General features: G+C 38.2%; 1 protein-coding gene across 4 annotated transcripts in view; it reads right to left on the bottom strand.

Annotated features, from left to right (window-relative positions):
* Positions 1-16298, bottom strand: part of LOC139015085 (nuclear body protein SP140-like) — a 50092-nt gene that overhangs the window by 9642 nt on the left and 24152 nt on the right. For 3 of the 4 annotated variants that reach the window (XR_011472404.1, XM_070422346.1, XM_070422348.1), the window contains exons 11-18: positions 15956-16039; positions 13311-13364; positions 12299-12445; positions 11228-11311; positions 8978-9031; positions 7337-8050; positions 5157-5210; positions 1328-1432 (exon numbers count right to left, since the gene is read on the bottom strand). Coding sequence is in view for 3 of the 4 variants with exons in the window: in XM_070422346.1 (XP_070278447.1) it covers positions 1328-1432; positions 5157-5210; positions 7337-8050; positions 8978-9031; positions 11228-11311; positions 12299-12445; positions 13311-13364; positions 15956-16039 (1296 nt within the window). In the remaining variant the exon portion in view is untranslated. The remainder of the gene's footprint in view (positions 1-1327; positions 1433-5156; positions 5211-7336; positions 8051-8977; positions 9032-11227; positions 11312-12298; positions 12446-13310; positions 13365-15955; positions 16040-16298) is intronic. The other variant, XM_070422347.1, reaches the window with a different exon arrangement.

The raw sequence follows: 16298 nt of genomic DNA, 5'->3' as shown, positions 1-16298 counted from the left end.
GACTGGTTGTTATGCCATTTGGTCGATTTGCATATTAGCCTTTTATTATGTAGGATGTTACTACATGTATGAACCTTGAAAACATCATATTGTGTGAAAGAACCAGTCACAGAAAGGCACATGTTACCTGAGTTAATTGATATGAAATGCTTAGAATAGTCCAGTTTATAGATCAGAATAATACTGATAAAACTTGTCTCCTTTCTTAATGGTTGCTTAGGGTTGAGTGGTGGGGTGAGGTTGGAATGGGCATTGACTACTGCGAGACGTGGTGATTCCTTTAGTGGGGGACAAAAAGTGTTCTAAAATTAGATTTTGATAATGGTTGCATAATCTTATAAATACAAAAGAAAGAAACAAACAAAAATCCCAACAATGAATTCTACACTGCAAGTGGTGAATTGTGTGATATATGAGTTATATCTCAGGAAAGTTGTTTAAAAAATAGTTATGATTCAAACATTTATGTTAATTGGTGTTCACTGCCATATTAAGAGGAATCTCATATAGAGTTTATTATAATAGACAATAATTGCAAAGCTTTATAATTTAAAAATCGCAAAACATTTTGTATTTATGATGTAAATTAACTCTCAAAGTTACACCATGAGGCAGGTTTTTTAAATTATTATCCCATTTTTAGATTAGAAATTTCAGGCTCAGGAACTGTTCTTTTTAAAAAATATATTATTGATTTTAGAGAGAAAGGAAGAGGGAGAGATAGAAACATCAATAATGAGAGAGAATCATTGATTGGCTGTCTCCTGCATGACCCACACTTGCGATCGAGCCTGCAACCCAGGCATGTGCTCTGATCTGGAATCCAACCATGACTTCCTGGTTCATAAATCAATGCTCAAACCCTGAGCAACACTGGCCAGGTGGAAGTATTCTTTACTCAGTCACTCTTGGCATAGTTGAGGCCAGGCCTTAGATTTTCTGATTCTAAATTCTGTGGTGTTCTCACTATATCAAACCCCCTTATCCTGTGATGATTATCTAGGAAGAGTATAGGATATGAAGGTGGGCACTGAAGGCCTCTTTTCTTTTACACCTGATGAAAAGTAAAATATGAAATATTTTCCTCCCATAGACTGATGCTGCTGCACTTCTCTTTGGTTCTTTGGGTATTCTCATGGGCACTTCCATGTGGGAGTGAGCACTTAATAAGCACCATTTCTTAAAAGTATAAAAATATCATCTTAGGGATCCCTTCCTTCTTTCAGGCCACAGTGGGGCCTCAATTCCTTGAACAATGGGTAATTCCGTTACTATATATGATTCCTTCATATAGGTATTATAAATTAAAGTAGACCATAAAACTCACCTTGTTCGAACTTCTTAACATATAACATGCCTTCTATCTTCCCACAGGTCACTGGTAATATTTCAGAGTGAAAATTCGCATTTTCTTCTTTGTGCTTTCTTGACCCTAAAAGAGAATATTCTTCAGTCTATTTCATTTTACAATTGTACATGTACAACTTCCTCCCATGTTGGGTTTATTTCTATAAAAACATAGGGGTACTACTTAGAAAACTTTATTCCACAGATCTCCAGAGTTTCAAAGTCTTTCTTTCAGTGGCATTTTTGATACATAACTAGAGATTTTACCTCTCAAATCTCACACCAAACAGAATGCTTTACCAGAGATACCAGGCATCAATAAAATTGTCTTTCCCACCTTGGCCAGTGTCCTTCAGTGGTAGAGCGCTGGCCTGTGAACTGAAAGGTCTCAGGTTTGACTCCTGGTCAAGGGCACATACCTGGGTTGCAGGTTCATCCAGGCCCCAGTTGTGGTACTCGCTGGAGGCAACAAATCAATTTGTCTCTCTAACATCAATGTTTCTACCTATCTCTCTGCCTCCTCCTCCCTCCTTTCCACTCTCTCTAAAAATCAATGGGAAAATATCCTTGTGTAAGGATTAACAACACCAACAAAAAAAAATGTCTTAACTCCCAATCCAGTCAGTCCCCTTGATTTTTACATGACAATGAAACATACAGCTGCTGTCATGTTCTGCAAGAAGCTCTCCAGCTATGCTCTTCCACTGCAGTTAGGTAGCTGGAGACAAAGTCAAACACTGTGCATGCAGCTCCTGTTTGAGCTCTGACTCAGTGGCAGAGAGGATAATGATGGGGTAACCTAAGGGGAGATGGGTCTGCCTGATATTTGCGTTCTGTTGCTTTACCTGATTTCTTCTCCACATCAGCTTTCTCCAAAGCTGAAAGTGGAGCTCAGGTAACTTTAGAGTAATCTTCAAATTGCATGGTTAGCTGGACTATTGTTGTCTGACAATAGTGTGTTCTTTATCAAAAGCTACATCCAATGCTCTGATTGTCTAACTCTATGACCTCGTCTCCTCCTGTCTACACACTTCTCTATTATGGCTCTTTTCAAACTTCTCTAGGATAAAAACATACAATTAAAAACCTAAAAATTAACATTAAATGAGACAAAATATTAACAATATACATTTTCAAAATTCAACATGTAATATATTAACATAACTATTCTTGGACAGCATGGTTAAAAAATGACCAACATAGCAGCAACACTGGTAAGACAGATACCAGGCATTTGTAGAAGAGCAACAAATGACCAATAACCAATGAGAAATGCTCAACTACACTACAAAATTATAGTAATGCAAATTAAAACAGGAATGAAATGAAAGTATCTACGGTTAAATTGGCAAAATGTATGCTTGATATACTGATCAAAATAAGGAAAATGTAACAGTATGAATAGATTAAATCAGATAAATAATATAATTCTAAATATGTTAATACCTGGGCAGAAAACAATCTGAGAAGATATCCAACAAAGTCCACAAAGTTCATAGATTTTAAAATTGAAAAGCAACCAAGATGTGAGCATTTAAAAACATATAAATTGCTGATTTGAAAGATGTAAAGTAATCATATAAAGGTAGAATATTCTCTCTCTCTCTTTTTTAATCTTATGAAAGGTGGTAGTTTTCTGTTGTGGCTGTAATAAATTCCCAAAAACTTTGTAACCTAAAGCAACACAGGTTTTTATCTTATAATTCTAAAGGTCTGTCTGGAGTCTCACTGGCCTAAAATCAAGGTGCCCACAGGGCTTTGTTCTTTTCTGGAGGCTATAGTAAGAAAAAAATCTTTTTTTGCTGTTTTTTGTTTTACCTTTTCCAGCTCTAAGTGCTGCCCACATTTCTGGACTCATTGCCTCCTGCTTTCATCTTCAAACACAGCGATATTACATCTCTCTGATCATTATTCCATAGACACAAAGCCCTCTCTGCACAGCAGGAGAGTTTTTCTGATTTTAAGCATCTACATGATTTGACTGGGGCCACCCAGATTATCCAGGATAATCGCCCCATTTCATTACCTTAATCCCATTTTCAAACTCTCTTTCACCATCTAAAGAGACAGATTAGAGGCTCCAGGGACTAGACATGGACATCTCTGTTTCTCTTGGTATAAAATTCTCAAGAACCTTATAGGTCTCCCATGTATGTCATGGGGATTTGCTGCATTAGACAAGAGGCTCCTCCACAGATGTTGCCTATATAATCACATACCTATATTTTATTTTATTTTTTTTAAATATATTTTATTGATTTTTTTACAGAGAGGAAGGGAGAGGGATAGAGAGTTGGAAACATCGATGAGAGAGAAACATCGACCAGCTGCCCCCTGCACACCTCCCACTGGGGGTGTGCCTGCAACCAACGTACATGCCCTTGACCGGGATCGAACCTGGGACCCTTCAGTCCGCAGGCCGACGCTCCATCCACTGAGCCAAACCGGTTTCGGCACATATCTATATTTAGTTCAGCTGAGATGGCTGAGGAGATCTATGAGTTTCATGCTTAGTCTCATCAAAGAACATTTCTGTGACTAAATATTTTGATCTTTTGCTGTTTCCGAGGCTCTAGCAAAAAGTTGTTCAGCCACACTCTTGGTTATTCTACAGAGCACACTTAACCTGACAGAGAATCTCAATTTTAGCATCTTTTGTAGCTGGAGTAAGCTAAGACAATCCAAATCATCAAGTCCTGATTTCTTTTTGTTGAGCAGTTCTCCTCCCCTCAGTTTATTTTGTTCTTCTGAAATTTTACTTTAAATAGCAAAACAAAAACCAGCTGCACCTTCATCACCTAGAAACCTCCTTAGTGTATATCCAGAAAGTTCTGCTTTCCATATATCTGCAGGACAGGATTTTGCTCCACTTTCTGTCACTATATAATAAGAATCCTCTTCCTCACGTTTCCAAAAACATATCCTTTATTTCCTTCTGTGCCCTCACCAGTCACACCTTTAACCTTCATGTTCGTACATACTTGTGCTGTTCAGGATGATTTATGAATTCTCTGAGACAACATAGATGTTCTCTTCCATGTCTTTCCTCCTTCTGAGTCCTCCCTAGGTCTTCAGCATCCACATTTCTACAAACTGCTCAAGGCAATCTAGGCTTCTATTTTTGCTCAATCATTCTACTTAAAATTCTTCCAGCCTCTACCCACTGCCCAAAGCCATTGCCACATTTTTAGGAATGTTTTAGAGCCATAACCCACTTTTAAGGACCAAAGTCTGTATTATTTTCACATTGCTGCCATAATAATTTACTATAAATAGTGGGCTTAAAGCAACACAATTCATCATCTTACAATTAATGTCAGAATTATGAATGGCCTCACTGGGCTAAAATCAAGTTTGTAACAGACTTTCATTCCTTTCTAGAGATTGCAGGGGACAATCTGTTTCCTTGATTTTTCTGTTTCTTAAGGCCACCCACATATCCTATTCCCTTCTTCCATCTTCAGAGCCAGCAATATTGCATCTCTCTGACCATTCTTCCATAGTCACTTATCTCTCTCTCCATAGCCAAGAAAGGTTCTCCACATTTTAAGGATTAGGGGAGTATATTGGGGCCGCCCAGAGTATCCAAGATAATCTCCCTCATTTTAAGGTCCCTAGTAGAGTTAAATCTGCAAAGTCCATTTGCCATGTAAGATAACAGATTGTAGGTTCCAGGGATTAGGGCATGGACATCTTGGAGAAGCCATCATTCTACCTACCACAATATTATAAATAATAATAGTGATGAAAGTCTGGTATTTAAAAACTAATTTTTACATCAAAAACAAGCAAAATCTATTCACTCTTACTTTTTTTCCTCTTAGCTTTTTCTAAAGTAGATTTTTTCCCAAGATGCACAGTACCTAAAAAAAAAAAATAGGTGGTAGTGAGAAAATAGAAATAAATAAATAGAGGTTGCAGATCCTAGCATGATTTATAGTGCAGAAGCCTTAAGTTTATAAGGGTGTTTCATTTATTGATTCTCTCTTTCTTCTGAAGAAACTAAAAACCTATTAAATTGAGGAGTCCAGGATTGGCCATGAGTCTTCCTTTATTTCTCAATAGGACTTTGAAAAACACCTTGAATACCTTAGTACTTCATTTTATGTAGGGATAGGAACAGTTATCCTATCCTGTCCAGGTCTTAAGTTGTTTTTTTTTAAATATATTTTATTGAATTTTTTTTACACAGAGGAAGGGAGAGGATAGAGAGTTAGAAGCATCAATGAGAGAGAAAGACCGATCAGCTGCCTCCTGCACAACCCCCACTGGGGATGTGCCTGCAACCAAGGTACATGCCCTTGACCGGGATTGAACCCGGGACCCTTCAGTCCGCAGGCTGACGCTCTCTCCACTGAGCCAAACTGGTCAGGGCTAGGTCTTAAGTTTTTATGAGATGTCAGAGTCTCCTCATCTAGGCCCTCAAAGAATAGTGGAATTACTTTATCCTTTTATTTGCATAAAAATACACTTGCATTGCACTTGTGCCATTTACCTTTTATACCATTTAGCCCAACCCACCAAATGCAGAATGTTTAATAAGTATCATCTACAATCCCAACATATTATTTTTTATTTTAGAGTAAAAACAAAAATATTTGAACAAAACTTGTGTAGCAAAGAAAGCTATTTATTACATTTGCTCTTAGGTCTTTTCAGGTTGGCTTCCCTAAACAGACTTGTTTTCAATGTTCACAGGATTTGGAAGTAAAGGAAAACAAAGCCTTAACCAAAAGAGTTGTGAATCTTATACAGTTATCTGGCCTAACATTTTGGTTGTTGTAAGCATAAATAGATATCTTGTTTGCAAAGACATTTAAATCCTATATAATAAAACCCTAATATGCAAATTGACCAAACGTTGAAAGAATCGGTGGAATGTTGGGGTTCATGGCTGGCGAGTGCAGTGGTGGTGGTGGGAGCCTGTCCTGCTTCCAGCAGCGCTAAGGAGCAGCGAGCTGAGCTGTAAGTAGCAGCGAGCAGGTGGGTGGTAAAGAGTGAGGGGGTCCCAGACTATGAGAGAGATCTCGGACTGTGAGAAGAAGCAGGCTGAGCTGAGGGACCCCCTACCCCCACCCAGTGCACAAATTTTATGCACTAGGACTCTAGTATCACTATTAAGACCGATGTTATGTTGGGGATCATTGTCAGAAGCTATAAATGGATTTGATAGTAATAGCCAGAAGCTTTTTCTTCTATCAATAATTAGAGTCTATTTAATTTTTAACAGGATTGTGAAAAATTTAACCAATAGCTGACTCTCACTTTATACAGAATAGGTGTGAGTAGGTGGATATCACTATGTAATCCATCACATTGGGAAATTTTATGTCTAAACTCAGGAGTAAGACACACTGCCATTCAACTAGAGCTATCTTAAGCTTCAATTTAGAGTGATTTCTTTCTTTGTAATTTTACTTATTTAATTTTATTTAATTTATTGAGGTGACATTGGTTAATAAAATTATACAGGTCTCAAGTATACAGTGCTACAGTGCATCATCTGTATATTGAATTGTTATGTCCACCACCCCAAGTCAAGTCTCCTTCCATCACCATTCCCTCCTCTTTACCCTCTTGTCCCTCCCCTACTCCATCTTCCTGCTGTTAACCACAATACTGCTGTCTGTGTCAATGTATGAGGGGTTTTTTCCCCTTTGCTTAATTTTCTTACCCTTATCACCCAGTCCCTCAACCCCAACTCCCATCTGACAACTGTCTGTTCTCTGAATCTATGGGTCAATTCCTATTTTGTTTGTTAGTTTATTTTGTTCTCTACAGTTTTCTATAGGGGGTTTAAAAATTGAGGGGGTAAAGAGGGAAAAAAAGAGGAATATATGTAATACTTTGAACAATAAAATAAATTTTTTTAAAAATGGCATGAGATCAAGGCAGTAATAGGCTCCCAGGCCTTGGTGTGTGTTCAGAGAAACAGGAGCTCTGAGCTCAGACTCCTGATGTCCTAAAGCCCAGCAACGGCAGTCCTTACCCTTCTCATCAGGACCAATTCTCAGTGCAGAGCTACAGGCTCCCAGGGGCTTATTCTGTGTGGCAAATCCTGAAGAACCTTCAAGACTTCTCACTGCAGAGCTACAGGATCCTGGTGGCTTATTCTGTGCACTGAATCCTGAAGACACTTTAGGTTTTCTCACTGTAGAGCTACAGGGTCCTGGGGGCTTATTCTTTGCACTGAATCCTGCAGACACTTCAGGGTTTCTCACTGCAGAGCTACAGGGTCCTGGGGGCTTATTCTTTGCACTGAATCCTGCAGACACTTTAGGGTTTCTCACTGTAGAGCTACAGGGTCCTGGGGGCTTATTCTTTGCACTGAATCCTGCAGACACTTCAGGGTTTCTCACTGCAGAGCTACAGGGTCCTGGGGGCTTATTCTTTGCACTGAATCCTGAAGATACTTCAGGGTTTCTCACTGCAGAGCTACAGGGTCCTGGGGGCTTATTCTTTGCACTGAATCCTGAAGATACTTCAGGGTTTCCCACTGCAGAGCTACAGTCTCCTGGGGGCTTAGCCTGTGCACTGAATCCTGAAGATACTTTAGGGTTTCTCACTGCAGAGCTACAGGGTCCTGGGGGCTTATTCTTTGCACTGAATCCTGAAGACACTTTAGGGTTTCTCACTGCAGAGCTACAGGTTACTCGTGGCTTCTTCTCTGCACAGAATCCTGAAGAATCTTCAATACTTCTCCCTGCGGAAGGAACAAATATTTCTTAAAGATCTCAGTGTATGACATAGTAACTGAAAGAGTAAAAAGTGTGGGAAGCTCTGAAAACCCAGGTTTAGAATGTCCATTTCTCAGACCTACATGATCTGCCTTTTGCACTCTCATGAACTGTAGGTTAATATTTTATCCCTCACTGTCCCCTGAGTCTGAACTAAGATATTTCATTCTCACTGGGCTTCTCTGATTTCTTTCTTTTAAAAAATATATTTTCTTATTGACTATAGAGAGAGTGTGCATGGGAGAGGGAGAGAAACATCTATGAGAGAAGAACATCATGGATCAGCTGCCTCCTAAACACAATCTTAATGGGGACAAAATCTGCAACCCTTGGCAAGTGCCCCGATGGGAAATCAAACCAAAGATTTCTGCATGCATGGCAGGCTGCTAAGCCAACTGAGCCACAACACCCAGGGTTTCTCTCTGTGTGTTTTTTGGCACTCTGTATTTTGCACTACATTCTCCTTCTTCTTTTACATGTAGCTTATGGATTTCTGTTCATGCCTGTAATTATATTATATTTTAGTTCTGCTTCTTTCCCAAGGTGGTCTTAGAAATCTGGTATTGAAGAAGGCAGATCTCTCATTTGTATGCTTCGCAGAATGCCTTTGTTAAATAGAGTCCCTCTCCCATTTAAAAACTTTTGGAATGTTTGCTTGAGAAAAAATTATGAAATTGTTTTGTGTTTGAATGATTTATTGACCTTTTAGGGTTATTTGTAATAGCCATTAGCCTAAGTAACACAAGAGTTAAAATATAAAATATCTTAAACTGAAACAAATTTGTTTTTCCTATAAAGGAAGTAGCAAAAAATTAAAATGAATCTTTTGTATAAAAAAACCAAAACACTTGTTCATTTATAACCATTAAAAGTTCTTATTTACTTGCTCTTACCTGTTTTGCAAAGTATTTTTCCAGATGTAGGTGATTTTCTGAAATCCATGGACTCTATAAAGTAAAAGAGAGAGAACAGCAGTATTTGTTTGCAGTGGTCTTACAGAGTCTATGACAACTCACACAGCAGATAGGGTTTGTGATAATGTCAATGTTGAGATGATCATATTCCTCTTCCTCTCACTTGAACCCAGTTCTGATGCTCCCCTGAGCACCATAATGCTGGGCTCCTGCCTGGTGCTCCCATTTACTTTCCATGTGAATTTGTAAATGACTCTCAAACATCATCTCCTACATTACAATGATGGGTTAACAGACTTACCTTATTTCCCTGTTAAGGTTTTGTGAAAGAAGTGAAATTTAACTCACAAAAGCATGTGAAAAATCAAAATGTAAGTCAATCATTTAAGTATCATTTGAGTTTGAAAGTAGTTGTTCTAAACCATTTTTCCCATTAATAATTAATATTAGCACAAAATATACTTCGAAGACATTAGAAAGTTCCTATTAATGACACTATTGTCAACAGTTAGGGAAATATTGTGCTCACTCCGCTTTATAGAACATAAACTCTTTAGCATTAACATATGATAGTGCATAGTAAAAAAGACTATTATTTACTAGTATATTATTGCTACATTTTCAATATATCAATTGATTATGCTCATCCAATCAAATGAACATTTAGAATGATCCTTGCATCCTCCTATTTAGCAATAGGATTAATAAAGCTAAACGCTTAAAATGGCATCCCAGAAGTAATGAATCAATGAATATAAAGAACTTCAGAAAGACATGCATCATGAAAACAGAGCTCCAAAATTAGACTCCAGATATTTGTCCAGAAATCCAATCTTATCTGATACAGTTTAGAGTCATGAAAGGTGGTTTCTTGGGACTCTCTTCCTTTATTTGATTCTAAGGAATCTAGTTTATTGATCATTGCACAAGAAATAGGAATCTTAGCTATCTCAGTGTGTGCCTAAAGAATTGATGTAGAATGGAATTCCCTAATACAACTTGAAATATCTTGAAAATTCAAGTATACCATGGCCTGAAAACAGGTCACCTGGTTTGTCCTTTAAGTCACCTGCCTTGTAGGTTAGTGATGCTCTATTTCATGTCCCCATAGCAGAGACAAGCCCATCGCAAAGAGCCCCTGTGCTCCGTTTGAACTTTACCTTCCTACACTTCTCTCTGTTCTACCTCTAACCCTTCTATAGCCATTTCACAATTCCTTCATCTGCTGTTTCTTTGTGGGGAGTCCTTGGAAATCTCGTGTTCAAAGGCTTGTTGGTAGGGAGCCTCTTCTACCCCATGGTGCCCCTTGAAATAATCTCTGGTGTCTGAGCCATGGCCCTACTTTGGGACCACTTTTCAGAGCACTTTGCCTACAATAAGCCACAAGTCACAATATGCACTCTCTATAATCTGAAGAAAGTTAAGTTTTACATTGATAGATATTGAGAACTATTAGAATAAAAGTATTATTTAAAATGTTGTCTTGTTGTAACATCAAGAATAGGTAACATCTTTATTTGTGTTTTGCTCTTTTCCTAGTGGGTTTAGCTCAAAAGACATGTTTCTAATCCTTCTGGGAAAGTAGGAAGGGGAAAGCAATCACCACTTTGTACACTAAAGTGCTGCAGATCTGATGACCACTCATGCTATACACAGAATTGAGGAAACAAAATTTTGATAACTGTTTTGAGTTCCAGATTTACAAAGGCATTCTATATGTCATGACTTGCTGGAGAACTCTCTTAAAAACAACATTTTGGGTTTCAAAACACCTTATCCATTTCTGCTAACACAGGAGGGCTGGAGGAATTGACCCTCAACACCACTCAAACTTTGTGATTAGATGACAATATGACCTTTCAATAAAGAAATATTTAGCTTTCTCTTCTCTGTAGAAATCACTGTAGAAACCCAACACTTTACAGTCACAGTATTAGTTTTAAAATAAATTCACTACTTCACTAGCCGATTACTAGTATATAATCAATAGATGGGTGCATTGGTTGATTTATAGAACCTATGGATTAATAGGCCACATATTTTATAAATATAAATATAATGATTTATTACCTTGCACATCCCAAAAGGTCAGGTAAAATAACACAGAGAATGGGATTCCAGGATAAACTGGGTCCGTGGTATAGGATGAACTCAGAATTGATGCCTCAGGAAACAGTGCCTCTTAGTTGAGGTTCCTGCACCCCAAGCCTTGAGTTCCCACCTCCTTACCTGGCTTCCTTTTCAATGCTGTGGTGGAAGCTTCAGAAGATCCATCTTCATCAGTAAATTCTGCAAAGTCCTGACTGTCGATCACTGCACAAAGAAGAAAAAAGCACGCAGTGTCTTGGGGTGGGGCCATGGAGACCACTGAGTGGAAACCCCTTCATGGGAGCAGTAGGAAGACATAGAAGCTAAGTTAACTCAGGTACCTCTGGTGTGTGGCCGATGTGTGTGACCTTAGTGTTGTTCCAGGCCCTACCTGGAAGGTTGTGAAGTTCATGCACAGAGCACAGCTTTGCCCAACCTGAAGCACACTTCTATGCCTACCCTCACTATACCTGCTATCCCCATGCCCATTTATTTCAACTCCCATCTTCACTCTATCTCTTACCTCCACTCTCTAATATATCCACCCTCATTCTATCTCTTTCTTTCTTTTATTTATTCCAAATATATCTAAATATTTAAGCTGGAAAGATGGATCAAAGGGAAGTATACCACATAAAGCCTATCTTTTAAAAATGGCATCAAATAATATATTGTTAATTTTTTAATGTATTTATCATATTTATATTTAATTCAATTTATTGGGATGACATTGCATCAGAGAACTGTATATTATTTAAGTGTACAACTGAATAATACATCATTTGCACACTGCATCAATCATCCATCACCCCAAATGAAGTCTCTTGGTTCAGCTCATTTTTGGCAATTATGCTGATTTCTGGCAAAAGTATCTCTTTTTTCCTCTCCTTCTCTTTGTGTGTGTGTTTTTCTCATCTCCTTTTATGAACATCTTGATTTTCTGAAAATTTTCTCTACCCCAATACCTTCCTCTATTTGCATATAGAATCATACACTCTGATATCAACACTTAAATTTACCATGTCTGTTTTTGATATTTTTCCAATTACTGGGGACGTGTTTCTGTTGACCTCGCTGCATAAGGCCCTTGTTCCCTCCACTTTCTACCTCTAACCCAGGCCACCATTACTATATCCAAGGGCCCTGATGACATGTCCCAGACCCTTGTCTGGTACGGGGATTCACATCACACATTCGTTCAGTCAGCCTTACCTATTACGTCAGACGCCTGGTTACAGTCAGTCCTTGCTTGGGCTTCACATTCAACTCCTGAATATAAAAATGACTTTTCCTTCTTTATACCCATTGGGTTTACAGAGCAGGAGGTGTTTTGGTTTTCCTGGTGGAGTAGCTCTGCTCCTGGATAGAATTGTAATAAATGAAGAATTTCATTTGCCTCCCTAAGGGATTAAGCACCCTCAAACAATCAGCAAGCCCTTCTCCCTGTAATTCCACTGAAGGGGAAAGCTCCCCCATCTGCTGCTCACCCTGTCCGTTCTCTGTTCCTCTCTTGAAAACAACAACAGCATATTTTTATTGATTGAGAGAAAGAGAAAGAGAGAGAGAGAGAGAGAATAGGAATATATAAACATTAATGAGAGAGGAACATCATATCATGGATCAGCTGCCTCCTGCTACACCCCTATTGGGCTTGGAGCCCACAACCCTGGCATGTGCCCTGATGGGGAATCAAACCAGCAACCTCTGGGTGCATGGGAGGATGCTCAGCCAACTGAGCCACTCTGGCCAAAGTTTCTCTGTTTTCTTTTGGTCCTTGTATTATGTACTACATTCAATTTCTTCTTTTACATGTAGCTTATGGATTTGTGTTCATGTCTGTATTGTATTATATTTTAGCTCTGCTTCTTTCCCAAGGTGGTCTTAGAAATCTGGAATTGAAGAGGGCAGATCTCTCATTTGTATGCTTCCCAGAATGACTGTGAAATAAAGTTCCTATCTCCCCGCCCCCCCACTTCCCTTTTCTAAAAGTGCTTGGAAAATTTACTTGATAAAAATATTGAAATTGCATAGTGTTTGAGTGATTGGCCTCTTTAGATTTATTTTTCACAGCCATTAACCTAACCAAAAGTTAAAATATGAACTATCTTATATTAACACAAATTTTTATTTTACTATAAACAAAGAAACAAAAATCAGAATGAATCTTTTGTAGAAAATAGTGTTCATTTATACCCATTGAAAGTTTTTATTTGCTTGCTCTTACCTGTTTTGCAAAGTATTTGTCCAGATGTAGGTGATTTTCTGAAATCCACAGACTCTATAAAGTAAAAGAGAGAGAACAGTAGTCGTTTGCAGTGGTCTTACAGAGTCTGTAACAACTCACACACCAGATAGGGTTTGTGATAATGTGAATGTTGAGATGATTATATTCCTATTTCTCACACTTGAACCCTGTTCTGATGCTCCCCTGAGCACCATAATGCTGGGGTCCTGTCTGGTCCTCCCATTTACTTTTCACGTAAATTTGTAAATGACCCTCAAACATTATTGTCTCCTATTCTACAATGATGGGATAGCCTACTTACCTTATTTCCCTGTTAAGGTTTTGTGAAAGAAGTGAAATTTAATTCACAAAAGCATGTAAAAAATCAAAATGTAAGTCAATCGCTTAAGTATCATATGTTTTTGAAAGTAGTTGGTCTAAACCATTTTTCCCATTAATAATTAATATTAGCACAAAATATACTTCAAAGACATTCGAAGGTTTCTATTAATGACACTATTGTCAACAGTTATTGAAATATTGTGCTCACTTTGCTTTATAGAATATAAATTCTTTAGCATTAACATATGATAGTGTATAGTAAAAAAGATTATTATTTAATAGTATAGAATTGCTACATTTTCAATATATCAATTGATTATGCTATCCAGTCAAACAACCATTTAGAACAGTGGTTCTCAATCTGTGGGTTGCGACCCTTTTGGCAGTTGAACAACCTTTTTACAGGGGTCGCCTAAGACCATCCTGCATATCAGATATTTACTTGATTCATAACAGTAGCAACATTACAGTTATGAAGTAGCAACGAAAATAATTGTATGGTTATGTCACAACATGAGGAACTGTATTTAAAGGGCCAGAAAGTTGAGAACCACTGATTTAGATTGACCCTTGCCTCCTCTTATTTAGCAATAGAATTGATAAAGATAAATGCTTAAAATGGTATTCCCAAAATAATGAATCAATGAATATAAAGAACATTAGAGTAAGTTTCATCATGAAAACAGAGCTCCAGATTTAGACTCCGGATATTTGTCCAGAAATACAATCTTATCTGATACGGTTTAGAGTCATGAGACTCTCTTCCTTTATTTGATTCTAAGGAATCTAGTTTATTGATCACTGCACCAGTAATAGGATTCTTGGATGTCTCAGTGAGTGCCCAGGGAATTTATGTAACATGGAATTCCCTAATACAACTTGAAAAATCTTGAAAATCCATGTATGCCATGGCCTGCAAACAGGACACCTTGTTTGTCTCTTTAAGTCACCTGCCTTGTAGGTTAGTGATGCTCTATTTCATGTCCCCATAGCAGAGACAAGCCCATCACAAAGAGCCCCTGTGCTCCGTTTGAACTTTACCTTCCTACACTTCTCTTTGTTCTACCTCTTACCCTTCTATAGCCATTTCACAATTCCTTCATCTGCTGTTTCTTTGTGGGGAGACCTTGGAAATCTCGTGTTCAAAGGCTTGTTGGTAGGGAGCCTCTTCTACCCCATGGTGCCCCTTGAAATAATCTCTGGTGTCTGAGCCATGGCCCTATTTTGGGGCCACCTTTCAGAACACTTTGCCTACACTAAGCCTCAGGTCACAATATGCACTCTCAATTAACTGAAGGAAACTTATGTTCTACATTCATAGATATTAAGAACTATTAGAATAAAAGTAGTATTTACAATATTGTCTTCTTGTAACATCGAGACTAGGTAACATCTTTATTTGTGTTTTGTTCTTTTCCTAGTGGGTTTAGCTCAAAAGACATGTTTCTAATGCCTCTGGGAAAGTAGGAAGGGAAAAGCAATCACCACTTTGTACACTAATGTGCTACAGATCTGATGACCACTCACGCTATACACAGGATTGAGGAAACAACATTTTGATAACTATTTTGAGTTCCAGATTTACAAAGGAAATAACACGAAATCTGGGAAGCTAGTCTTGTCTTTCCCTTTCTCCATGAGACTCTGTGTAAGATTTGAAACATTTATATGATTTTGTTTTTTCATCTAGAAACAAGAGTAATAATGGCCATCTTGCTAACTCCTTAGGGCTGTTGTAAAGGAAAAGGTAACCCACTATTTGCAAAGATACTTTGAAAAGTCATTCTATATGTCTTAACTTGCTGGAGAACTCTCTTAAAAACAACATTTTGGGTTTTAAAACACCTTATCCATTTCTGCTAACACAGGAGAGCTGGAGGAATTGACCCTCAACACTATTCAAACTTTGTGATTAGATGACAATATGACCTTATAATAAAGAAATATTTAGCTTTCTCTTCTCTGTAGAAATCACTGTAGAAACCCAACACTTTATAGTCACAGTATTAGTTTTAAAATAAACTCACTACTTTGTTAGCCTATTACTAGTATATAATCAATAGATGGGTGTATTGTTTTATTTATAGGACCTATGGATTAATAGGCCACATATTTTATAAATATAAATATAATGATTTATTACCTTGCACATCCCAAAAGGTCAGGTAAAATAAACACAGAGAATGGGATTCCAGGATAAACTGGGTCCGTGGTATAGGATGAACTCAGAATTGATGCCTCAGGAAACAGTGCCTCTTAGTTGAGGTTCCTGCACCCCAAGCCTTGAGTTCCCACCTCCTTACCTGGTTTCCTTTTCAATGCTGTGGTGGAAGCTTCAGAAGATCCATCTTCATCAGTAAATTCTGCAAAGTCCTGACTGTCGATCACTGCACAAAGAAGAAAAAAGCACGCAGTGTCTTGGGGTGGGGCCATGGAGACCACTGAGTGGAAACCCCTTCATGGGAGCAGTAGGAAGACATAGAAGCTAAGTTAACCCAGGTCCCTCTGGTGTGTGGCCGATGTGTGTGAGCTTCGGGTTGTTCCAGGCCCTACCCGGAAGGTTGTGAAGTTCATGCACAGAGCACAGCTTTGCCCAACCTGAAGCACATTTCTATGCCTACCCTCACTATACCTGCTATCCCCATG

The sequence above is a fragment of the Myotis yumanensis genome, unplaced genomic scaffold (genome assembly GCF_028538775.1).
Source record: "Myotis yumanensis isolate MYYU_CA2020_CCGP unplaced genomic scaffold, mMyoYum1.0.hap1 SCAF_8, whole genome shotgun sequence".
In the NCBI taxonomy this organism is placed as follows: Eukaryota; Metazoa; Chordata; class Mammalia; order Chiroptera; family Vespertilionidae; genus Myotis; species Myotis yumanensis.
The sequence above is the reverse complement of the archived record's forward strand: the minus strand, read 5'-3'. Positions and strand labels throughout refer to the sequence as shown.